The sequence below is a fragment of the Lynx canadensis genome, chromosome F2 (assembly GCF_007474595.2).
Source record: "Lynx canadensis isolate LIC74 chromosome F2, mLynCan4.pri.v2, whole genome shotgun sequence".
Taxonomy (NCBI): Eukaryota; Metazoa; Chordata; class Mammalia; order Carnivora; family Felidae; genus Lynx; species Lynx canadensis.
In genome coordinates, this window is record NC_044320.2 from 39,193,731 (window position 1) to 39,219,640 (window position 25,910).

At 41.2% G+C, this 25,910-nt stretch overlaps 1 protein-coding gene across 1 annotated transcript in view; it reads right to left on the reverse strand.

Annotated features, from left to right (window-relative positions):
- The window catches only part of LAPTM4B (lysosomal protein transmembrane 4 beta), a 79,662-nt gene that overhangs the window by 28,975 nt on the left and 24,777 nt on the right, over positions 1-25,910 (reverse strand). Inside the window, exons 2-4 of the mRNA XM_030304049.1 lie at positions 18,476-18,587; positions 2,281-2,354; positions 1,804-1,926 (exon numbers count right to left, since the gene is read on the reverse strand). Of these exons, the coding sequence (XP_030159909.1) occupies positions 1,804-1,926; positions 2,281-2,354; positions 18,476-18,587 (309 nt within the window). The remainder of the gene's footprint in view (positions 1-1,803; positions 1,927-2,280; positions 2,355-18,475; positions 18,588-25,910) is intronic.

Consider the following 25,910-nt stretch of genomic DNA (forward strand, 5'->3'; position numbering starts at 1 on the left):
CTGATCTTGAAGTAGAACAGACTGAAGACACTTGTATTATTTGGTTTGTAATTACAAATAAAAGTAGATGGTGATTTTTTTTTTTTTTTTTTGGCTGATACTATTACTGTCAGCAATATCCCCGATATTATCATTTTACCACTGGCAGCTCTAAGGCTAAGTGACTGAACAATGTGGGGTATAACAAGGTCAAGGTAGTATTCTGAGTGTTCTAAACGCCTGCCTGCACCTTACACATTTCTGCAATATATGGGACGGAGCACACAGGACACTCTTCAAGCAGTCACAGGGCTGCCATAGGGCTTGTCTTATAGTGTCTCCTAACTCAGCACCACCCCCTTTACCAGCCCCTCAAGGTGACAGGCTATGCTGAAATCGTGCTTCCTGCACACTTCCAAGGTTGACTTTAGGAACCCAGCACTAGGTCCTCATTACAGAGTAAAAACACAAGTCCTTAAAGAAAAAGGTAATTCTACAACCTGCTCGTTATATAGAAACCCTCTCATGCAGAAATACTCAAGCTGTACCACAAGAGATAACATACAATTAGGAAATAAACGTGGAAAATAAACAAAATTTTTCTTGACACTACAGGCTACCAAAACATGGACCTGCTGGGTTTTTTTTTAATTTTTTTAAAATGTTTTTATTTATTTTTGAGAAAAAGAAAGAGAGAGAGAGAGAGAGAGAGGGAGGGGCAGAGAGAGAAAGACACACAGAATCTAAAGCAGGCTCCAGGCTCTGAGCTGTCAGCACAGAGCCCGATGCGGGGCTCAAACTTATGAACTGCAAGATCATGGCCTGAGCCAAAGTCAGACACATAACCAACTGAGCCACCTAGGAGCCCCTGGACCTGTTATCTAAACCAAGGATAAGTTATTACTAAAAAGAATGACAACCATAACAGTGACAACCTAATGCTTTTAAGGAGCAAAACGCTGGAGGCTTTTCACGCGAGGTTTGCTAAGTATTAGTTACGTGATCTGGGCATAACTGCCTTAAGATCGGAAACTTCTGAGGCCACAATTCCTTCCCTCCCTTCCTCCCCCTGCTCCATCTCTCTCTTTTCCACTGAACTTCCTCTTGGCCTCCCCTGTCATCTGAAATCCTCAGCTTTGTATCTCCCATCCCAGAAAAACCCTGCTCCTTCCCCAGAGCTCACAGAGAATGCAAACTTCCAAAGAGTGAACATTCTCCCCCTTTAAAACATTCTAAGATTTTGAAGAAATTAAATTTTAAGGCACGTTCACAACTTTAAAAATGAAGGCTAAAAATGTAAAGGCACAGAATTATTCTAATCTCACACCTTCCACAAGCTTCTGAACACCCTGCGACCCACCGCATTTGCTCAGATGATCACAAAGGACATTTAACAGAAAACCAGTCCCAAAAAGATACTTGAGGAAGATAGGGGTTCTATGGTAAAATCAGTTTGGGAACCAGAATATAGTATAGTTCCACTTTTCCCATACAACAGCAGAGGCAAAATGCTATCCTTCGCTAATAACTGAGCAAACTACATCTTACAAAAATAATAATCAGTAACTAGCTTATTGATTTATGTAGGTGCATCTCATAGAGTCAATACAGCCCCTACTTATCTACTCCAGAGGTTATGTTGTCCTGACAAGCATTCTAAGAAACCAAAAATCTCATCTTTAAGACAACACTCAAAAATTTCTAATCAGTAACTCAGAAGCCAGTGAAAGACACACAAAATCACAAGTGTGTGTATGCTGATGTCTCGATCCCTGACTTGCGGGTTTCCCTCATGAAGGAACCGTGGTGGGGACGGCCACATACCAGCTGTCGTATGTATTCCTGAATGGAGTTCGGATACACAAGCACAGTGACGGCAACCAAGGTGTTGAGGGCGAAATCAAAGATCTGGTAACAGAAGAACGGGATGATCCAGGCAGCACGTTGCTAAATAGGACAGAAAATACAACGTCAATGTGTTCCACGTGAGAAAATATGGTTTCTTCCCAATTCAGACAAAACCTTTCTTGATCTGAAGGGAACTGGAGGACAAGAAATTCAATAAACCATGTCATGACAACTGACAAGCCAGACAGCAGTGGTCAAAAACAAGCCTCTGGACATTTCTGAGACTACAGAATTGGTTTTCCATCCACATCATATTAATGTGAGATTTAAACTTCCAAAGATTCTTACAGGAAACTGAGACTCATCACTTCTTCCTTCTTACAAGTAGCTGCACAGGTTACAAGTGTAAGGGATCAAGGAAACAGCCCAGCCCCTTATTTCAAGGCTGCTTACCTTGTATGCTCCGTAAGTAGCCATTGCACAAATCAGGATCATGAGAAGAGAAATTGCAATCGCAATGCACATGTCTGCCAAAAGAAAAAGAGAAAATCAGTACTAGATCCACTGTTTTAACATTTTTTTTTATATTATTTATTTTGAGAGAGAAGGTGTAAGCAGGGAAGAGCCAGAGAGAGGAGAGAGAGAATCCCAAGCAGGCTCCACACTGTCAGCACAGAGCCCAAGGTAGGACTTGAACTCATAAGCCGTGAGATCATAACCTGAGCCGAAATCAAGACTCAGACGCTTAACTGACTGAGCCACCCAGGCACCCCGTATTTTAACATTTTTTTCATCTCTCGTCAAAGGCATTTTGTTTATAAACCAATTATAAGTGAGAACTTTATACGAAGTAAACCACTTGGAGCTCTTTAGGCATTTGAGAAGATGATAGTTAATGGACATAACGTGTCCAAAGAAGTTCTCCCTGAATCATAAAAATGTCTACAGATAACATACTGACTTACATGTAAGTTTATTTTGAAAATGGGAAAGTGATCTCCGTTACAGATATTTTTTTAAAAAAAAGTTTGGTCATCTGGTCCACTGAATTAGATATACAATAAATTAGGCATTTTTTTAAGCATGAGTGCCTAACATGTATTTTATAAACTCATGTGTGTCTTATGCCCCCATTAAAACCCTCCAATGGTTTCTCATTTAAAATGAAATCTCAGTTTATCATAGCCTTTATGTCTGTCATTTCTTCTAGAGCATGCCTAATCTCTCTCTAATCTCCTCACACTTTCTCACGTACTACAATCCAGCCATGCCACTCGGTTCACTAAGTACAGAGAGAACACCCCACTGTAGGGCCTTGGCACCTGTAGATCCCACTGACTGGGGCACCTTCACTCCCAGTACCATAGGACTAGCTCTGCCTTTGTATCATTCGAACCTCAGCTCAAACATCAACACCTCCAACAGCTCTTCCCTGAGTATTCATCCTACTTCCGGTTCCTCCCACATCAATGTCATGATTTCTTTACAGCACGTATCACTATGATCTTGTTTATACCTGTTGTGTATTATCAGTCTCTCTTTGCTAGAGGACTCCTCCTGAGGGCAAGAACTTTCTGCATCTTCTTTACTACTGCAACCCCAACATATAGAAGGAGACAGATGCCCACCACAGGAGCCACTAGCCACAGGTGGGCCCCGAGCACCTGTGACGTGCTCAGTCTGAAGTGAGATGTGCTGTAAGATTAAACTATACTCCAGAATTCAAGGACCTACCACACACACACAAAAAAGTAAAATATCTTGGGGTGTCTGGGTGCCTTAGTCAGTTGAGCGTCTGACTCTTAATTATGACTCAGATCACGATCTCACGATTCAAGAGATCAAGCCCCAGGTCAGACTCTGCACTGACAGTGTAGAGCCTGCTTGGGATTCTCTCTCCCTCTCCTCTCTCAAACCCTCCCCTGTTCGTACTCTCTCTCTCTCTCAAAATAAATAAACTTGAAAAAAAAAACAAGAATGTAAAATATCTTAATCATTTTTATACTGATTACATGCTAAAATATTCTGGATATACTGAGTTAAATAAGACAAACCAGTAGGATGAGCATCCAACTTTGGCTCAGGTCATGATCTCATGGCTTGTGAGTTTGAGTCCCGCATCGGGCTCTGTGCTGACAGCTCAGAGCCTAGACCCTGCTTCGGATTCTGTGTCTCCCTCTCTCTGCCCCTCCCCCACCTGCAATCTGTCTCCCTCTCTTTCTCTTTCTTGTAATATTAAAAAATTACAAAAATAAAAATTAAAAAAATAAACAAAAAGTAGTACAGTTAACTTCATCTGGGTCTACCTTTTTAAGTGTGGCTTCCAGAAAATTTTAACTTACATATGTGCTTGTACTCTCTTTCTATTGAACAGTGCTGATCTAGAACACTGCCTATACCACAGCAGGGACTAAATGAACATTTATTCAAGAGGTCATGTTATTATGTCTTTAGATTCAGATTAATTTTTTTTAATGTTTATTTATTTTTGAGAGAGAGAGAGAGAGAGAGAGAGAGAGACAGAAGATGAGCAGGGGAGGGGCAGAGAGACAGGAAGACACAGAATCTGAAACAGGCTCCAGGCTCTGAGCTGTCAGCACAGAGCCTGATGCAGGGTTCGAACCCACGAACTGTCAGATCATGACCTGAGTCAAAGTTGACGCTTAACCGAGTCACTGAGGAGTCCCACACCCCTAGAGATTCAGATTAGTACATATGACTGGGTTTCTTTTTTTTTTTTTTTTTTTTTTAATGTTTATTTTTGAGAGAGACAGAGACAGAATGAGAGTGGGTTAGGGGCAGAGAGAGGGAGACACAGAATCCGAAGTGGGCTCCAGGCTCCGAGCTGTCAGCACAGAGCCCGACGCGGGGTTCGAACTCAAGAGCTGTGAGATCATGACCTGAGCCGAAGTCGGATGCTCAACCGACTGAGCCACCCAGGCGCCCCCCCATATGACTGGGTCTAAAGCAGTTCTACTGTGGGATTCTCACTAGCTAAGACAGTGCAAAAACCCATGCAGTAAAACATCTGTATGGTGCTGGCAGTTTATGAGGCATTTCACGCATACCTCATTCAGTCCTCTTAACTCTGAGACGACATTGTTCCCACCAAGCAGACTGCAAAACGAGGCTTAGAAGTTATGAAACTCGCTGAGACAGTATTTGCACCAAAAGGCTGAACTGTGACTAGTCCTGCTCTTGGATTTCAAATCTCTGGTTCTGCTAAGACTGCTGCTTCCTCTTCAGCTTTCAATACTGACCAATGAACCAATGTGGCCGATTGCTTCCTACAGGTGATCCTCCAAAGGAAAACATCCCACTTCTAGAACCATCCTCTCCGCATCCTCAGCTTCAGAGAGGAGAGGACATTTTAGGCAGGAGGTTTATAAACAGAAGAATTGGATAAAAGTACATTCTAGGACAGCAACGCAGGTATATCAACAAAGACCATCTGCCATATTTAAAATTTTAAAAATGAAGGTTCCTGAGATTAATCTATATGGATTTAGTGGAATAAATTCAACATTTCATTCTCAAAAAAGAAAAAAGATACGGTTATGAAAGCCTCAGAGGATGACCAGTACTAGCCAGTACTTAAAAAATTCTTTAAAGTATACATACAGATTTTGTAGTTTATAATTTTAATGTTAAATTGGCTTACCTTTTCCCTCTTATGAGGGAAGAGATACCTACAAGGAAAGTTCATGTATGCCCTACGGTATTCTTGTAGGATCGTGAGGGGAATAAACTTGAATGCATTTTATATGCAAAACAAAAGCTGAGAGACTTAACTCCTTAACAGCAAAGGGAAAGTCTCTCACACACACATATGTAAGCCCACGTGGATGCATTCTAGCATGCCATTTGCATATGAAGCAATGAGGGTCAGGCTCTCCGTTCCTACATAAAGCTATGACCACCGTGGAACGTCCATTGTCTGCTTTTACGGTCCCCACTTATATGTGTGCCTTCTTTCTGCAGTGAAGTAGGCGCTGTGTTATTATGTTAGTCCTCAGGACAACCCTAAAAGGTTAGTACTATTAATAATTGCATTTTAGAAAAAGATGACTAGAAGAAGGCAAGTCACTTGCCCAAGGCTGCCCAGCTAGTAAGCGGTGGATGGGATATTCTCCCCAAGAAGGATGAGTCTATACTCTTCACCGGGATGTTACCCAGCTGGGGAGGAAAACCATGCAGCCTCCCTAAAAGGAATTGGACGTCGGTATGTACTTGCTATGTGCAAAACCTATGAGAATTTATAGCAATCTCTGAAACCGGAACTCAGGCAGAAGTTTATTATTTTCTTCTTTGTCTACTGAGATGGTTTCCAAATTCTGTACAAGCATATTTTATAATGAGAAAAAAAATTAATGGAAGCCAGCCCATTTATAGGGTATTCTTTACTTCACAGATCTTAAAAGAGACTCTAGGTATACAAACTCAAGGTTGTATTCAAACATTTAAAATATTAATATAACCTAAAAAACACTAATATAGCCTGCATATCCTATTCTGAAGTAAAAAGAAACTCCAGAACTAAATCTCATATAATTATAAAAAATGTTTAAATTTACCTCCTTCTCCAAGAAGAGAAATTAGGGGCACAGGGGCGCCTGGTGGCTCAGTCGGTTAAGTGTCCAACTCTTTATTTCAGTTCAGGTCATGATCTCACGGTTCGTGGGATCGAGACCTGTGTAGGGCTCTGCACTGCCTGCTTGGGATTGGGATTGTCTCTCCCTCTCTCTCTCTCTCTCTCAAAATAAATAAATAAAACCTTGTTAAGGGGCGCCTGGGTGGCGCAGTCGGTTAAGCGTCCGACTTCAGCCAGGTCACGATCTTGCGGTGCGTGAGTTCGAGCCCCGCATCAGGCTCTGGGCTGATGGCTCAGAGCCTGGAGCCTGTTTCCGATTCTGTGTCTCCCTCTCTCTCTGCCCCTCCCCCATTCATGCTCTGTCTCTCTCTGTCCCAAAAATAAATAAACGTTGAAAAAAAAAAAAAAAATTAAAAAAAAAAAAAACAAAAAAAAAACCTTGTTAAAAAGATAGAGAAATTTAAAAAGTAAGAGAAAAGTCATAGAATATCTGTTTACCATTCATAGTGAGACACTACTTACCATAAAAAAAAAAAAAGTTAATTTGAGATGAGGAAATTTTCAAAATTCTGTTCGTACAAATGATTATACCAACCACACCGACCGGACTGAATATATGACAAGCATGTGAAATAGCTTAGGTAGAATCAAAGTGCAAATCCAATAAAAACACGGAGCAGAGAAGACACAGCAGGCTAATACGCCTTCTATCTCCTAGCAATCTGGAGCACATGCTGGCTCCTCTGACAGTGTGTAGTGAGTGCACCCTGGTGGACGTGAGTAACTCTGAGGGATTAAAATTCATTCCTTTTAATGACGTCAGACATAAAAGAGGAAACAGTTCCAACAACAACGTACAGATTTTCAAAATCAGTAACAGTACTGGTCGGTGACAGGGATAGATGCCCTTTACTTATTATTTTTTTAAAATATTTATTTTTGAAAGACAGAGAGAGAGAGAGCGTGAGCAAGTGAGGGGCAGAGAGGGAGACACAGAGTCCAAAACAGGCTCCAGGCTCTGAGCTGCTAGCACAGAGCCCGACACGGGGCTCGAACTCACGAACCGCGAGATCAAGACCTGCACCCAAGTGGGATGCTCAATCAACTGAGCCACTGAGGTGCCCCACCCTTTACTTATTCTTGATACATTATTTCCTAGTAGCAACCCAGTCAGACACACTGTCCTCACACTGTTCCCTAAAATAACGTCGTGCCTCAATAATGCAGCTCTAATTTGAAAAGGATCCTAAGAAAAGCTATACCACAGGCCACAAATGGCATAATTAGATAATGTTTTCTGATAGTCAATCACGGAAATAAAAAAGGCACATAACGGAGTTCTGTGAAATGCGTCTCTATTTTTTTCTAATTTTCTATTATCGGTGAGACTAATATTTTTCTTAATCACCCAAACCTCTTGCTTTTTTCCTATTTGAGTTGGTTTCAATCTATTGTAACTGAAAGTGTTCTGCCTGACACAATTTGCAATATATTAAGAATATTACCTTTTTGTCTATCATAAATGTTGCAAACAACTTCCCCAATTTATTTCTCTTTCAATATTATTATGCTAGTCTATGATACAAAAAAGGTGTATGTAGGTGTGCGCGTATATGTGTGTTTTCATATAATGATTCAAATCATTTCTTTCATTTTTTTTAGTGGCCTTGATTTCATGAAATGTCTTTGTTTAAATATTCAATTTCTATGGGGCGCCTGGGTGGCTCGTCAGTTAAGCATCCGACTTCCGCTAAGGTCATGATCTCATGGTTGGTGGGTTCGAGCCCGGCATCAGGCCCTGTGCTGACAGCTTGGAGCCTGGAGCCTGGAGCCTGCTTCGGACTCTGTCTCCCTCTCTCTGCCCCCTGCCCTGCTCGTGCTCTGTGTCTCTCTCAAAAATAAACAAACATTAAAAAAATACATTTTTAAATAAATATTCTAATTCCACTTTCCCTTATATTTCTTGGGTTTCTTTCCTTCCCATAAAACTTGGAGCTAGCTAGATAACTACTTCATTCATGTACCCATCTTACTTCTTTAGTCATAAGTCACTGCCATGTCTCAAGTTTCTGTCATTTTGGCCACATTCCTGGCACCGCAATTTATGAAAATAAACACTCTGTGGAGTATATTCTCACCCTTTAGGTTTAGAGGAGAACTATTTTCAGATGGATTCACAGCAACAATATGACCTACTGAAAGCAAAATATAAAGCCCTAACCACCCAGGTTCAAGTCCCTACTATGGGGTCCCATGTTCTGAGGTTGAAAGTTTAGGGAAGAAGAAACAATAAGGCACTAGTTTTATTTCATTAAAACAGAAGGAAGGTTCTAACACACTTTTTGTATAAGTGTGTGACAACTGTTTGCAACTTTTTATTGAAGTACACTCAAGACAGAAGAGTTTTTTGGCAACATGCTAATTTACAGCTTTATTCTTAAACTCAAAATTTATTTCATAAACACTGAATAGGTGTGTAATATGGGATAAACACTATGAGGACACCATCAGGACATAACCTCTATTCTGATGTTGAGCATCAGAACTGGGAAGGGAAGGAAGAATCCAAGAGGAGTTTGTTGATGAAGAGCTAAGGGAGGTCAGAGGGGCAGGATTACTTTTAGACAAGGGGAAAAAAGAACTTTTTGGAGGAAATGGTTATTTGGGCTGGGTTGTTTTCATATATATGTGTGTGTGTATATATATATACATATATATATGTGTATATATATATATATATATATATTTTTTTTTTTTTTAACTGAGCTATAATTCACAGAGCACTAGGGTAGCTCAGTCGGTTAAGCTTCTAACTCTTGATTTTCAGCTCAGGTCATGATCTCACAGTTTGTTAGTTCGAGCCCCGTATTGGGCTCTGTGCTGACAGTGCGAAGCCTGCTTGGGATTCCCTCTCCCCCTCCCCTGTGCTCATGAGCTCTCCTCTCTCAAAGTAAATAAATACACTTTAAGATAATAATAATAAAATGAGCCATAAAAAAGTTAGGAAGGACTAATTAATTCAGTAAACTTACTTAAAGTGTCAAGTTCACAGAATCTAAGATAAGGAAATTAGTTCCTGCCAGCTACATGCTTATATTGAGATGTATACTGATATAGTTAAGTCTCTATATCAAAACAGAAAAAGCAATAAACAGCATTTACATTTTTTGTGTGATTAGTGATTATGTTCACTGGAGAACCAAGATGTCATGACTAGACCGTGAGAAGGAAATAAAAGAAATTTAATTAAAAACATGAATGATCTATAGATCATTTAATGCAATCCCTATCAAAATACCAACAGCATTTTTCACAGACCTAGAATGAATAATCCTAACATTTGTATGAAGTTCTTATAAAATAAAGAAGTTTCTACACAGTGAAGGAAACAACAAAACTAAAAGGCAACCTACTGAATTGGAGAAGATATTTGCAAATGACATATCCAATAAAGGATTAGTACCCAAAATACATAAGGAACTTATAAAACTCAACACCCAGGGGAGCCTGGGTGGCTCAGTTGGTTAAGCGTCTGACTCTTAATTTCAGCTCAGGTCATGATCTCACGGTTTGTGGGTTCAAGCCCCACATCAGGCCCCGCGCTGAAAAGTGCAAAGCCTGCTTGGGATTCCCCCCCCCCCCCCCCCGCCCTACCCTGCTCACTCTATCTCTCAAAATAAATAAATCAACTTAAAAATTTTTATATATAAAAAAAAAACCTTGGGGCACCTGGGTGGCTCAGTCGGTTAAGCGTCCAACTCTTGGTGTTGGCTTGGGTCATGATCTCACACTTTGTGGGTTCAAGCCCCATACTGGGCTCTGTGCTGACAGTGTGGAGCCTGCTTGGGATACTCTCTCTCCCTCTCTCTCTGCCCCTCCCCCACTCACTCTGTCTCTCTCTCAAAAATAAGTAAACTTAAAAAAATTTTTTTAAAAACCCTCAACACCCAAAAAATGAATAATCCAATTTAAAAATGGGCAGAAGACATGAAAAGATATGTCTCCAAACAAGACATACAAATGGCCAACAGACACATGAAAAGATGCTCTATATCACTCATCAGGGAAATGCAAATCAAAACTACGGTGAGATACCACCTCGCACCTGTCAGAATGGCTAAAATCAACAACACAAGAAACAAGTGTTGGTGAGGATGTGGAGAAAACAGAACCCTCGTATAGTGCTGGTGAGAATGCAAACTGGTGCAGCCACTCTGGAAAACAGTATGAAGGTTCCTCAAAAAGTTAAAAATGGAACTACCCTATGATCCAGTAAGTACACTACAGGGTATTTACCCCAAAAGTACAAAAACTAATTCAAAGGGATGCATGCACCCTTATGTTTACTGGAGCGTTCTTTTCAACACTCAAATTATGGAAGCAGCCCAACTGTCCATCAATAGATGAATGTATAATGAAGATGTGGTGTGTGTGCGTGTGTGTGTATACATATACAGAAACTACTATTTGGCCATGAAAAAGAATAAGATCTTGCCATTTGCAACAATATGGATGGAGTCAAAAAGCATAATGCTAAGTGAAATAAATCAGTCAGAGAAAGACAAATACCATACGATTTCACTCATATGTGGAAGCTAAGAAAACAAACAAAGGAGATAAAAAGGGGACAGAAACCAAGAAACAGACTCTCAACTCTAGAGAATAAGCTGATGGATACCAGGGCAGGGGTGGGTGGAGAGATGGGCGGAACAGGTGATAGGGATTAAGGAGTATGCTTGGGATGAGCACTGGGTGTTGTATGGAAGTGATGAATCACTATATTGTACCCCTGAAACTAATATAACACTGTATGTTAACTATACTGGAATTAAAAATTTTAAATAAAAAATAAAAACATGTATGATCTATATGGAAAATTTTTGGAAATATTACTGATGGATGCTGAAGAAGATGTGTATTAACTGGAAAGTTGTAAGCCGTAATCAGACATTTAACAAACATTGCACACATCTCTGTAAATTCAAAAATCATTGACTTGTACATTTAAAATGGGTAAGTTTATGGTATATAAATTATACCTCAATAAAGCCATTTTTTAAACAGTTGTAACTGGACAAAATACAACATATAAGGTATCACTTCCCCCTAAACTAATGTGTAAGTTTAACATTTGTAATTAACAAATTCGCAACAGGATTGCTTGAGAACTGGACAACTGATGCGAAAAAGTAAATAAGCAAAAATGGTCAGAAGATTTCTGAAAAAGAAGGACCGGGTCAGGTTCACCATATACTAAAGCATGTTTGCTGAGGACATGGGGAATTGGCACTGAACGTTCATTCCCACCTAGTGTGTCTGCCTATTCTACAGAGGCTAGGAAGCTAAAAACCTGAATTTCCCAGACTCTCTTGCAACTGGGTGCTGCTAGCAGAAAGGTCTCCCCAGGTACATGTAGACACATAACGACGACTCTCTCCTCCAACCAAACACCTTGGGTCCTGCCCATGGCCCATTTAGTCTGGTTTTGGCAAGAATCCTACTGAGTCAGCTTACTAAAAACCCCCTCTCCTCAGTATCTGATCACTCTGATAATCTGATCAAATTTCCTTATCCCCCAGCCTCTGTAACTTGCCATGCTGGTCTGCTTTCAGCAAAAATCCTGTTGAGTTGTCTAGAGTTGTCTAGCAAGAATCTCCCCAGCTTTGATGTTTCCTCTCAGTAATTTTCCATCCACTGACCCCCCACCTGCTCCTTGGTGACAATGCTCCACCGTCCTTGCTGGAGAGGTAGTTGAGTCTGACCTCTTGCCTACTGCAAAACCCCTCTTGGGTAAAGTCTTCCTTACCATCTTTAACAAGTGTCTGAATACCTTTCTCATCAGCACAGTAAAACTGAAAAAACAAGTCTCAGAAGTAGGCATACTGCATGAATCTATTCTATAAAGCTTATTAGCATGAAAATTAAACAACAGATCAATTAGTGACACAAAGATATGTGGACATCTATAAAGAAACACAAAGGAATGATCAACCATTCAGCAGAATGGCTAGTTCTGGGATCAGAGGAAAGAACATGCCATCAGGATGGGACACATAGTGCTCTTTCGAAAGTAAGCTAAAATTCAGTGTCTTAAATCGAGTGATGAGTACATAGTACTTGTACCATTGTTTGGTATTTTGTAAATACTGTTTTATACCTATTCACTATTTAGTAAGAGATAATTCTATAAAGAATGAAAAACTCCAAATTATTATTAATGAAAAAGGCAAGATGGGGCATCTGGGTGGCTCAGTCGGTCTGACTCTTGGTTTTGGCTCATGTCATGATCTCATGGTTTGTGGGTTCGAGCCCCACACTGGGCTCTGTGCTAACAGTGCAGAGCCTGCTTAGGATTCTCTCTCTCTGTCTCTCTCTCTGCCCCTCCTTCTCTCTCTCAAAATAAATAAACTTAAATAAAAAAAGAAAAAGCAAGATGGATGTTCACTGTCCATAAAACTTCTCTGAAAGGTTTGAATTTTTTCAAAATAAAGATTTGGAGAAAAAACAAGATCCTCACACTAAATCCATGCTGCATGGTAAATCACATCCTGATTTCAAACACATTAAAATGCAAACAACAGCAACAACAAAATGCGTCATCAGAGAAGTTACAGGTAAGAAAAGAACACAAAAGGAAGAACACTGGATGCTTGAGCTAACTTAGTTCCTGCTCAGCCTCTGGCCAAGCTGGGACCTGAAATGAATCCAGGGAACCTATAGGCTTCATGTATCCAATTTTAAAAAGACATCTGGCAAAGTTCTTTATTCTTGTAGGCAAAGGGGAGAAACGCACACCCAGCAAAGTAGTTTGGTTAACAGGAACATCCAGGTACGCAGGTGAATGATTCTACCAGAAGCCTTCCACTCGCCTTTCACCATCCAGTCCGTTCTCTGCCCCAGAAGGCAGACGTGCATGGTTCATCAACAGCCTCCCTTACCCTCTGGCTTTTGTGGAGTTCAGTCAACGAGAAGCCCAGACAGGAGATCAGAGGGAAGGTGACGTTGCCTTGGGTTGGCCGTGGGCCTAGACCTGAGGTCACTGCTCCTAATGAGGAGGTTAACCCTGTAGGAGTCTCTCATTCCCAGCTCCAGTAACCACAGCCTCCTACCTACCCCTCCTTCAGGTTTAGGGATAACAATAGCTGGCCTTGATTATCCACGTCCCTTCATTATCCCTAGTGGTCTTCTTACATCTACATTGTTACAAAAGGTCTTCTTGAAAATATTCGTTGGAAGTATCCTTAAAAAAAAAAAAAAAAGCAAGGGGTGGACTCAATTGGTTAAGCATCCAACTCTCAATTTTGGCTCAGGTTGTGATCTCATAGTTCGTGGGATCAAGCTGCATGTCCCCATGCTTGGGATTCTTTCTCCCTCTCTCTGCCCCTCCCCCACTCACGCAGCCTCTCCCTCTCTCAAAAACAAATAATAAACATTAAAAAAATAAGCGAGATATAGTCAAAGCATAGAATATGCAACCCTTTGAGTCATATGATGTAAAAGATAAATACACAGATAAGAGACTGGGAAGGTGGATGGATGAAAATAAAGGGCTCAGACGGTTCCTATGGGCCGGCTTCCCCTGCTGTTGCACATGCAGGTCTATTTCCTCAAGACTGTTGGGATCTTTATGCACAAGTGGACAAGCTGTGTAGACTGACTGCCAAGCCTGTATTGGGGTATGTGAATAGACAGCAGGTAGGCAGCCTGGGGCCCTTTCCAAATGACAGGGCAAGGAGAGCTCTACACTGTGGTGCCAAGAGCCATATGGAAAGCCCTAGTTGATTGTTCTTTTTTTTTTTCCATTTCTTAGTTTTTTTTTAATCAAAACTTTCTAACACCCAGAAAAGTATAGTGAATCCCCATCACTCCTTTTGCTTGTATTGTTTCATCTCTGATCACTCCGTTTCTGTCCATTCTACCATTGGCGGGAATCTGGACTGTTTCCAATTTTTGGCTATTATAAATAAAGCCACTATGACCATTTTTATAAATGGCTTATGATGGACACAAGCATTATTTTCTGCAAGGTACAGATCTAAGAATGGAACTACAGGGTCACAGAGTAGATAGATGTATGTTCAGCTTTAGTTTTCCCCAAGTGGTTGTATGATTTACACTTCCAGAAGCATGCTGGGAGCTCCAATAGTCCCACATCCTGATGGACAGGTGGTATTATCAGTTCTGTTAATGTTGGCCATTTTGGAGGAGTGTGGTGATTCACTGCTGTGCTTGTAACTGGCGTTTCCTTTACAACTGATAAAGCAGAGGGTATTTTCATATGCTTATTGGTCATATGGATATCTTCTTTTGTGAAGTACCCGTTTTCCCCTGATTGATTACACTCAGGACATTTATCAAAATGCTCATCCTTTCTCCAGTAAGTGCGGTGGTGTCTTTATCCTAAATCAGATGGCCATATATGGTAACCATCCATTCTTGATTAGTTTTATGGCCATTTCCTTCCTTAGGCCAGGTGTGTCCATTTGGTAAATAAAACTATGTTTGACTAGAAAGACCAATCTGCTGCAAAATTAATCAGAAATTAATTTGAATGATCTGTTGTTTGACACTCTGCACAGCCCTGACACTTCTAGTCACAGTTCTTTGCCAATCCACTAAAATTTCACAAATAAAATGAAATGCTACAAAGCCTACTTCTACCCAAAATAAGTTATGAGTGTCTAATATAGTGTGCTACACATACATGCTTTTCAATCATTATCCTTAGTCCTCTAAATCAATAGATTATAATCATTCCAAAATCATTTGAGACTTATAGGAAAGTTACAAGAACAGTAGAAAGTTCAGGGCTCCTGGGTGGTTTAGTCAGTTCAGCATCCGACTTTGACTCAGGTCATCATCTCACAATCTGTGGGTTCGAGGCCCGCACTGGGTCCTGTGCTAATGGCTCAGAGCCCGGAGCCCGTTTTGGATTCTGTGTCTCCCTCTTTCTCTGCCCCTCCTCTGCTCTCTCTCTCAAAAATAAACAAACTTTAAGAAAAAAAAAATTTTTTTTAAACAAAACAGTAGAGTTCAAATATACCCTTCATCTTGCTTCCCCTAATAGTAATCATTTATCATCAAAAACAGAGTAATGGTCAAAACCAGGAAATTGACACTCCTATAATGCTATAATAAACTACAACACTTATGTGAATTTCACTTGTTTCCCCTATTACTGTCCTTTTTCTGTTCCAGAAGCCCATACTACATTTAGCCGTATCTCCTTTGTTTCCTCTGATCAATGACAGTTCCTTACTCATTCTTAGTAGAGACAATTGAGGGGATGGGCATGTCACATAAGAAATATACATTCATAAATTATAAATATGTATTATCACTAATACTTTTACATCATATAAAATATATATATAAATACAAATGTTAAAGGGCCAGATTTTTTTTTTTAAGAGAAATCCTCATGTTTTCTTTCTTTATCCCAGTGGATTCTCCCATACGCCTCATTTTGATTTAAATAATACACCTTCTTCTACCAGATCATTTTAGGAAAATATCATAAGGAAAAGTGAAACATTATTCCTGCTTCGTCCTTCTGGATAAAATCTTCAGATGGCCACCACCATTCCGAAAAGGTATCAACTTAAAATTGCTATATTCCATAATTTTGAAGCACAATTTAAAGCAATTGACTGTACCCATTTCCAGGACTATTTAATTCTATTCATATGTGAGTTAAATATACAAAGGCTTGTCAAACGCAGTGAACTTTTACTTACAAACTTATTTTCAAAAGGAGATCAAAACATGTGAAAAGGAAATGTAAGAGGAAAGAAGTTAAAAAAAGATTCACTCAAGTGAATATCCACTCTTCTGTACCTTTTTTATAACCATGAGATTTAAATGACTGATAGTCCTAAACGTAATTACAAACTCTTCATTCATTTTTTTCAAATATATGAAATATGAGTGAGACCTCAAATGCACTGGAACTAATATCCAGGACATTAGAGAACAATTACTATTTTAAAGTCTTAAGTACCAGCAAGCCTTTGAAGACAGCTAAATTAAGCCTATACGGTCAGAAACTCATTACCCAGCTTAGTCTCGAGCAATTAGAACAAGGCATATAGTGTTACTGTTTAATTCAGAGAGAACGATAGCCGTATCATTTAAAACTTCTTTTTCTAACCTCAATTACCTTAGAAAAGGAAATCCTGCTACTCGCAATGGTAAAAGATCATTTGTTTTTAAATGTCAATCAAACATAGTTATAGCTTACATAGTCTTTTAGCTCAGGGGAAGGAAGACAGAGATATTAATTTAATATTAATGGAACTCATTAGCCTTTCTGGGAGAATCCATAAGAGTAACAGGGTTATTCAAAATAGAGAGAAGGAGCAGGTCTCAGTCTGAGAAGGTTCCAAACCCCAGGAGAATATAATGTTCTGACATTTACTGTTGGGGCTCCTACAGGGCTCAATCCAGGACCACTTTACTTTTCTCTTTACTATGTCCTTAACATAAATACCACTTTTAGGCTGATGTCCTCAAATTTGTATCAGCCCAGACATCTGAGTTCTGGGTTATAGGGTCACATAACCAACCACTTTTTAATCTCTGCACTTTAAGACAGCTCGTGTCTCAACTGTAACATACCTAAATAAGAATGGCTAGTAAAGCAGCAAAATATACTGAGCACTTATTATGGGCCAGACCCCATTCTAAGCATTTTTCATGCACTAATTGATTTAATCACTGCAATGATCCCGTGAGGCAACTATGATCACCACTCTTTCAGAAGGAGGAATGGAAGACACAGAAAGGTAAGTAACTAGCCCATGCTAACATTTAATACACGGCACGCTCAGCCTTCTGCTTCAGAGCCTAGACTCCTAATGACCCTGGTGAGTCACCTAAAGCAAAGTCAAGCCCCCCCCCCCCCCAGGTGAGTCACTTAAAGCAAAGTCGAGTCCTCTCCCCCCAGGTGTGTTCTTATCTCCTGACCCCAGACTCTCTCTCACCCCAGTGAAGATCAGCTCTTTTACTCAAGCTGAAAAGCAGGGATGATCTTTGATTCCTCACTTTCCTTCTTCATTCATACCAGCAAGTTCTCTCAATCCTACCTCCAAACCCACCCTCTTCCTCATCCTCAGTACAGTCTGGATCACAGGGAACCCCCCCACTCCCCCCGCAATCTCCTAAATGCATCCTCCACTCAGTGACAAAAGGGATCTCCGTAAAACACACATCAGCACATAACTGCTGAATTACTAAAAACCACTGAAAAGCATTTTTATCACTCTGAGAACAGAACCCACAAGCCTCAACGTCTTCCGAATGTTCCCGGTCTATCCCTAAAACTGCATCTTGAGTCACTGTCTCCCCACCTTACTCATTTTGCCCCAGCATTTTTTTTAATGCATTTAAAGTTCTCCAAAGCCAAAGAGAACTAAATTTGCATGATCTTTTGTTTGGGATTATGCACAGCACTGCCCCTTTCAGTTAGTGTGGACACAGTGTGACTGTAATTATAAAAGATGCCCATGAGCTTAGAACTGGGGTGCCTAGCCTCCTTCTGGCATATCCCACACCCACATCCCTGTGTGTGTTTCTATTTATTGGAGAAAGGGCTAAGTCCACTAAATAATGAGCAACACAGTTTCTGGAATGGAAAATGATCATCTCCTAGAAGACAGGGAAATACAGAAAGTAATAGAAGATACAGTAAGGTACGCATGACTCTTTTGACCTTGTTTCCTGCCATTTACTCCCCATCCTCTAAAAAAGGCCAAAAGGCCCAGGGTAGAAAGACCAGGACAAAGCATTAATTTAAAAAACGAGAAAGTTAATGTAAAGAAGGAAAAAAAAGAAAAAAACAAAAGAGACCTTATTTAGACTCTTACACCTAGAACAGAGGCAGAGCACACGTAGCATATAAATATTTGTTGATCTGATTTGTAACGATGGAAAGAAAGTGAAGTATCAGTTCAAATGGCCCATGAATCAATATTTGTAATTTAACAGGAAGAACTGGAAGCAGGATTCCCTGCCCTTGCAAGTACCAAAATATCTACAACTGCTATCTGATGTACTTACTGGCATCATCCATGAACTCAAAGTCACCTCCTAGCTCAGAACTTGAAAAGTGATACTGGTCTGGGTCAGCCAGGGCGCTCAACAGAATCAGCAGTACCACAGCGTTGATAATCTGCAATAAGAAAGAAAAAAATTTAAGTGCCCCAAGGATATGGTCCTTATAATAGGAACTCAAACTGACCATATGGAATTCAATTTCAACAGAGGCTCACAATATTGAAACAAATAACAGGTAGCCCCCCTGCGGGAGCAGGCTAACATTCCCAAGCCAGAAGCACCACCTGTCCATAGCCAAGGGCTCATGGCTTGGGCATAGCAAACAGCCAGATTTCACCCCTTGCCCACCTTGGGGCTGGCATCCTAGAACAGTGAGCAACACACACAATCATACACAGCAGCCCTGATGCCCGGGGTTGGAAAAACACAAACTCTCCAGTTAGCCAAGTGCACCGTGATAAGCAACCACAGGTCCTTCTAGGCGATCAAACATTTTCAGAGGGTCAGACGATCTGAGCTTTGAGACCATGTAGGGAACAGAGAGAATGAATGCAAAGTCACAGTGGCAGAGGCATGATGGTTCCTCCTGTTGTAGCTCAGGTGAGCCCCTTTCCACCCCAGGCCCATATCTCTGCCTTCTGCACACTGCAGAATACATAGCCCTCAGATACTCCAAACTTAGCTTGTCTAAATGGAAATCACCATCTCCCATCTCTGCTCCTCTTTTTATGTTCTCTACCTTTAAAAACAGCATCACCATTAATAATTAAAGGGGAAAACATTCAGGCACTATGCTAACTTCTTTATGTGGAGTCTCTCTCTTAAGCTGTCCAATAACCCTAGTGAAATAGGCGCTATATTATCCCCATGTTATCGATGAGAAAACCGAGGCCTGTGAGTTAAGAACATTACTGAAGATCAGGCAGCTAACAACCTGCAGAAATGAGACCTGAATCCAGGAATTTTAATTCCAAAATGGAATCTCTTAGCCTCCTGTTTATATTTGAAACCTGATTATCTTTGAGCTTACCATCTACCTTACCCCCACATCTGACCAACTGGGAAATTCTGACCATTCTACTTGTACATCTGCATTTCCTTTATTCTTCCTGGCCATCCTTGCTGCATGCGACACACGTGTACCAACTGTGGTGGGGCTAGAGGGGCAGGTGTGCTAAGAGCTTGGGTGAGGCTTGAGATGAGACTGGGTTGTTATCTCCTTTTTGTGTGTATTACTCTTGTCCAAATGGGGATGGAATAAAATGAACAACCATGAAGATTACATAAAGGAAATTCTTTTACTAACAACAGTAAATAAAAGCATATCCTACTATAAAAGTCGTATTTGGAATACCTATTTACAGAAGAGGTTCAAAGGGAGGGTTAGGTTGTCTGCTCTATAAAACATCCACTCCAGAATCCATTTTTCTTTCTTTCTTTCTTTCTTTCTTTCTTTCTTTCTTTCTTTCTTTCTTTCTTTCTCTCTCTCTCTCTCTCTCTCTCCCTTCCTTCCTTCCTTCCTTCCTTCCTTCCTTCCTTCCTTCCTTCCTTTTTATTTATTTATTTATGAGAGACAGAGTATGAGCAAGGGAGGGGCTGAGAGAGAGGGAGACTGAATCCACGAAGCAGGCTCCAGTCTCTAAGCTGCCAGCACAGAGCCCGACACGGGGCTCAAACCTGCGAACCATGAGATCATGACCTGAGCCGAAGTTGGATACTTAACCTACTGAGCCACCCAGGTGCCCCCAGAATTCATTTTTCAATGGCAATCCCAAGGTGGTTGTTTTAGGATTATTGTAGGATTTGGAATAATTCTTTTTCTTCCTCTTTGTTCCAAATCATCTCATATGGTCTGATTGTTTTTTGACAAGCACATGGTTAAAAAATTTCTTAAGGCACAAAAGGGTATATAGTGAAAAGTCACTCTCAGTCCTATTGCTATCCAATTATCCTCCCCACAGTGGTTATCAGAACCACTTATTTCTCTTCAAAGATCCCAGAAACTTCTTAGCACATTTTAAGGAGAGTGTGTTTAGCCAAACTCTATTTGAACAAAGCTTTTCAGAACACATCTAAAGCTTAAAGGAAGGTATGAGTTAGTCCCACAACTGGCATGTGATGTTTGGCAAGGATGTTCTTTGATAAACTGTCAAGTTTTCCTGGCATTTCGTTCCCTCTATACTTTTGTCTTTGAAAAAGGCAGCCCAAAGATTATGGGCTGAAGTAAGATCAGATGAAACAACCTAAGAATGTAGTTTGAAAAAGCAAAGCACCACACGAAGACAGCATAGTCACTGTTACCGCACTGGGTCGGTTTTAATGTTGGAAAGGGAACTCTGAGATTCATGGGCAAAGCTTTAACCTAATGGTAGAGTAGGGAGGTAAGAGCAGATGATGGCAGAGTGAGAAGCAGTGCAGTGTCTGGTTAAGGTAATGCAGGCCACGTTTAGAGATTCCATAGGGCTTGTGTTAAGAGAGTTTGGATTTTATTCTAAGCACAACAAGAAGCCCATGAAGAATATCAAGAAAGGGAAGACAGTGACCTGGCTGGGGTTCAAATGAGTAAATCATGTAAAACATCTAGAAGGGTGACTGGCATACAATGGCCACTCACGTTAGTTCACTTACCTCTTCGCACCTCCATGGGACCCACATAAAAGCTCCTGGCTGGCATGGAACATTGCCTGGCTGCCAGATCTGAACCAGTGCTACGCCGTGGCTTCCCTGTCCTTATAGTTCCGACGTATCTGTCAATTCTCTGGGTTTTTTTTTTTTCTGATTTCAGATTTTATGACAAAATTTATACTAATCAAAACAGTGCAGCACTGGCATAAAACAGACACATGGACCAATGGAACAGAATTGAGAGCCCAGAAAAGACTCATGCATATATGGTCAACTGATGCTTGCCAAGGGAGCTAAGAATACTCAGTGGAGAAAACAACTGTCAGCTCTTAATCAGCTTGTTATTATCCCCATGCCTAGTTTACTTATCACAATACATTTACTAACTGCAGCAACAGATAGGCACTGTGCTAAGTGCTTAGCAAGAATTCTCCAGGACTCCGAATACAAGGCTAAGTAAGTCATGTGCCCAAGTAACACAAAGCATACAGCAGTAAGCATGCCAAGAGTTCAGAGCAAGACTAATGGAAGTTCAGAGAAAGGTATTACTGAAACTTGAGGCTGAGACTGAGGTCATGGGGAGATACAGCAGAGATGCGAACACTTGGACAGGGGCTGGAAAGACGGGAAGATTTTGGAAACTGAGCAGTGTGGAAAAGAACACTTTCAAGTCTGAGAAGGGCCACTGGGATGGGGCCTGTACTGAATATAGCAAGTAGTTAGATGTGACTGAACACAGCACACGAAGGGTAAATGTAAGGGAATGAGAAGAGAAATGCAGGTTGAGGCCGGATGGTGAAGAGTCCTCAGGGGCAGGACAGGAAGCTGGGGCTTCAAGCTAATAGCTAATGAATAGCTCATAAGCTGGGATGAGACACGATTAGAGCCATGTCATTAGGAAGATCAAGCTGGAAGAGGCAGGGAGGCTAGGCAGGAGGCAGGCCCTGGATCTGGACAGCAGTGCAAAGGTCTGCTGAGGGGTAACCAAGGTTTTCTCCACTTCCCTCTAATTCTCAAGACAGCGCTGAGACCCTGGTCTTACACGTTACTTTCAGAGGTTATGGGACCTTTCCTCAGGTCCTAGAATGGAAGAGCCATGGTTAGAACCACAAGGCCTTGCCACGTGGAGGCAGCATCACTAGAGACAGGAAGTGACTAAATGCAAAGACAAAGGGACACAAACCAGATTGGAGATTTCAAGGCTGGGTGACGGGATGTATCTTGTTATTATCAGAAATAAGAGGGGAGATCACAGAGGGACTAAGATGAGGCTGATTTTAGAGACACTGAACTGGAAAGAATTTCCAGGATGTCCAAAGAATCACGTTAACTTGTCCATCTGCCCCTCTCTTTTTATTCTACCTTTGGTGTTCAGGCCTGCCCTCAGTTTTGTTCTGACCGCCTGATGCCTAGTCTTACTGGTGCTCCTGCTCGCTCCAGCTCATGTCATTCCTGACAGCTGAGTTCTGGCTCCTGGTTCGGTGTTCTTCTTGCTCCACAGAAGGCCCTGGGTCCGATTCCTGGCTGTGCCTGCGGCTCTCTGCACACTGTCATCGTCTCCTCTGTACCGCCAGCCCTGTGGCTCTTCTCTCTGTTCCCCAGCCACAGACCACAGTCCTGGGGCCGAATGCCCTGCCAGCTGCCCTAGTTCTTCACGAGACAGTCCAGGGAGAAAGGACACAGATAAAATAAAAATGTGATGGGAAGGTCATTATGACCAGTCACCATTGTGTTCTTTTCATCACATGGTGAAATTTTCATAACAAAAACGTGTGATGACACATATTTACTGTGTCCTAAAACCTCAACTGCCGACAGGAATGTGGCATGCCGTGGGTGGTGTATATAGTGAATAGAGTAGGGTGACAGGGTGATCTGTGAGGACCAAGGTCTGTGCAAAGGGGCCGGGGGAGGACTAGCCATGGTAGTTACTACACAGAATCAGCTGGAAAAGGCCAAATTAAGTCAAAGCCCTAAGAACACCTGATAAGAAGGACTTCCTCTAAGAGAGAAAATGGAAGTTATCCAATTGTCAGTTCTGACCAAGAATGAAATGTCACCAGAAATGAGAACCAAGAAGATGATAGGACTTTCCAGGAGCAGATGATGCAATGAACACAGCTGAGCTAAATGTAAAATAAAGAGTGGGCATATTTGTGATCTTGTTCAGCTAATGCTCACCTCCTTTGGACTTCGTCTGTTTTGGTAGGTCATATACAAATTGTTCCCATTCTATTGACAAAGTGTTCCTGGGGTATCACACATTTTTTCCTTGTTCTTGACAATGATTACTTCCATATGTAAATAAATTCAACTTCTGTCCAATTACTTAAGTAGTCAGGCCCTTGTATATTCTCCAGGGATCCAAAGTGCTTATACCCTTAAATCATTTTTCAGCTCCTAAGTGAACAGTGATATCTGTAGTTTGAATCACTGAAAATGTTAAATGTAATTATCGGCTCATTTTTTAAAAACATCGATAAAAGCACCTTAATAACACCCCAGCCCACTGAGGTAATAATAATTACACAACCGCCAAAAATTTGCACAAAAAGGGGCGCTTGGGTGGCTCCGTCAGTTGAGCGACCGACTTCGGCTCAGGTCATGATCTCACAGCTCATGGGTTCGAGCCCCGCGTCAGGCTCTGTGCTGACAGCTCGGAGCCTGGAGCCTGCTTTGGATTCTATGCCTCTCTCTCTGCCCCTCCCCTACTTGTGCTCTGTCTCTCTCTGCCTCTCAAAAATAAATAAATGTAAAAAAATTAAAAAAAAAAAAAACTTTGCACAAAAGTGGTGTCCAAAAATGACTGTTGTGCAGATTTATCTATAATGAAAACTTGAAACAGAAGTAGGAGAAGGGCGGGGCACCTGGGTGGCTCCGTGGGTCAAGCGTCCAACTTCAGCTCAGGTCACGATCTCATGATTCGTGAGGTCAAGCCCTGCATCGGGCTCCATGCTGACAGCTCGGGGCCTGGAGCCTGCTTTGGATTCTGTCCCTCCCTCTCTGCTCCTCCCCTGCTTGCATTCTGTCTCTCTCTGTCTCTTTCTCTCTCTCTCAAAAATAAAGAAACATTAAAAAAATTAAAAAAATAAAAAAAAGAAATAGGAGAAGGGCTTAATAATATTACTACAAAATAACAGAATCCTAAGGATAAAAACCCATATTTTGAAAAAAGTTAACAATAAGAAATGTTCATAGTATGTTAAATGAAAACTACAGTATAAAAATGTTATATGATTCCAATTCTATTATTTATATGTGTGATATGTTCACAAGTATAAATCACAGACCAAGAACGCAAAAGTGTACAATGTTACTTACATACAAACCAGGTAGATGACGTGTACCTTTAATTTTCATTCTACCTTTTTTCATATCTTCCAGAGTGTCTAACATCAGCATATACTGCTTTTAGAGTTAGAGACAATTATTTAAAACTTCAAAAATATTTTTAATATAAACTATGTTACAAAATATTATTATTGAACTTGCTTCTCTAAAAAACAGTTAACGAGGGGCGCCTGGGTGGCGCAGTCGGTTAAGCGTCCGATTTCAGCCAGGTCACGATCTCGCGGTCCGTGAGTTCGAGCCCCGCGTCAGGCTCTGGGCTGATGGCTCGGAGCCTGGAGCCTGTTTCCGATTCTGTGTCTCCCTCTCTCTCTGCCCCTCCCCCGTTCATGCTCTGTCTCTCTCTGTCCCAAAAATAAAAAAATAAAATAAAATAAAATAAAAAATAAAAAATAAAAAACAGTTAACGAAAGAAACTGACCAATGACAAGTAAATCTGGCTGGGCATTCAAGTCAAATCTTGGAAATAGGTATTTTGGGAGAGAAATGTCATAGTGAAATAACAATAAATAAGGAATCTGCCACTTCCAATAATGGTGAACCAGGTAATACAAACCAATGTCCCTCTGAGGACAACTAGGAAATCTGAACAAAATACCCACGTATGTGAGAAGGTGTGGCAGCTAATGAGGCAATGAGAATTACTGGTCCAAAATCCAGGAAAAGGCAGAAATACCCCAGGGGCATTTGTCGATTCTGGAAAAGATGGATAAGAGCTAAGAGCCTAAGCAGCACCCCTGACAGCCTTGCTGGGCCAGGGCATCAAGAGGCTGCCGGGTGGGGGTGGGGGTGGGGGCAGATCCCCCAGGGCTTTGCCCTAAGACCTGCAGGGTCACCACTGGAGGAAGGTACACCGGAAGAAGACCAGCCTTTAGAGGGACACAGCCCAGCTTTGCAGTATCTGAGTCTTGAAACTGGATAAAGGCAATCCCCAGTTGCTAGACCCCTAATAAAAGCTATTAAAATCCTGGAGGAGAAAGAGATCATCTTATGCCTTGAATTATTTTTTTAATTTTTCAAATGCAATGTCCAAAATACAGCGAACAGGAAAGACAAAACTCTCATAATAGAAACCAGAAAATCCAGGGGCGCCTGGGTGGCGCAGTCGGTTAAGCGTCCGACTTCAGCCAGGTCACGATCTCGCAGTCCGGGAGTTCGAGCCCCGCGTCAGGCTCTGGGCTGATGGCTCAGAGCCTGGAGCCTGTTTCCGATTCTGTGTCTCCCTCTCTCTCTGCCCCTCCCCCGTTCATGCTCTGTCTCTCTCTGTCCCAAAAATAAATAAACGTTAAAAAAAAAAAAATTAAAAAAAAAAAAAAAAAAAGAAACCAGAAAATCCAATACAATACCACTTGTTTTACTAAAACAAACAAACAACAGACAACAGAAACATAAGTACTCTTGATATAGAAGTTAATGAGCATGTGCTTTAAAGTGAACTATGATGAGACACCTGGGTGGCTCAGTC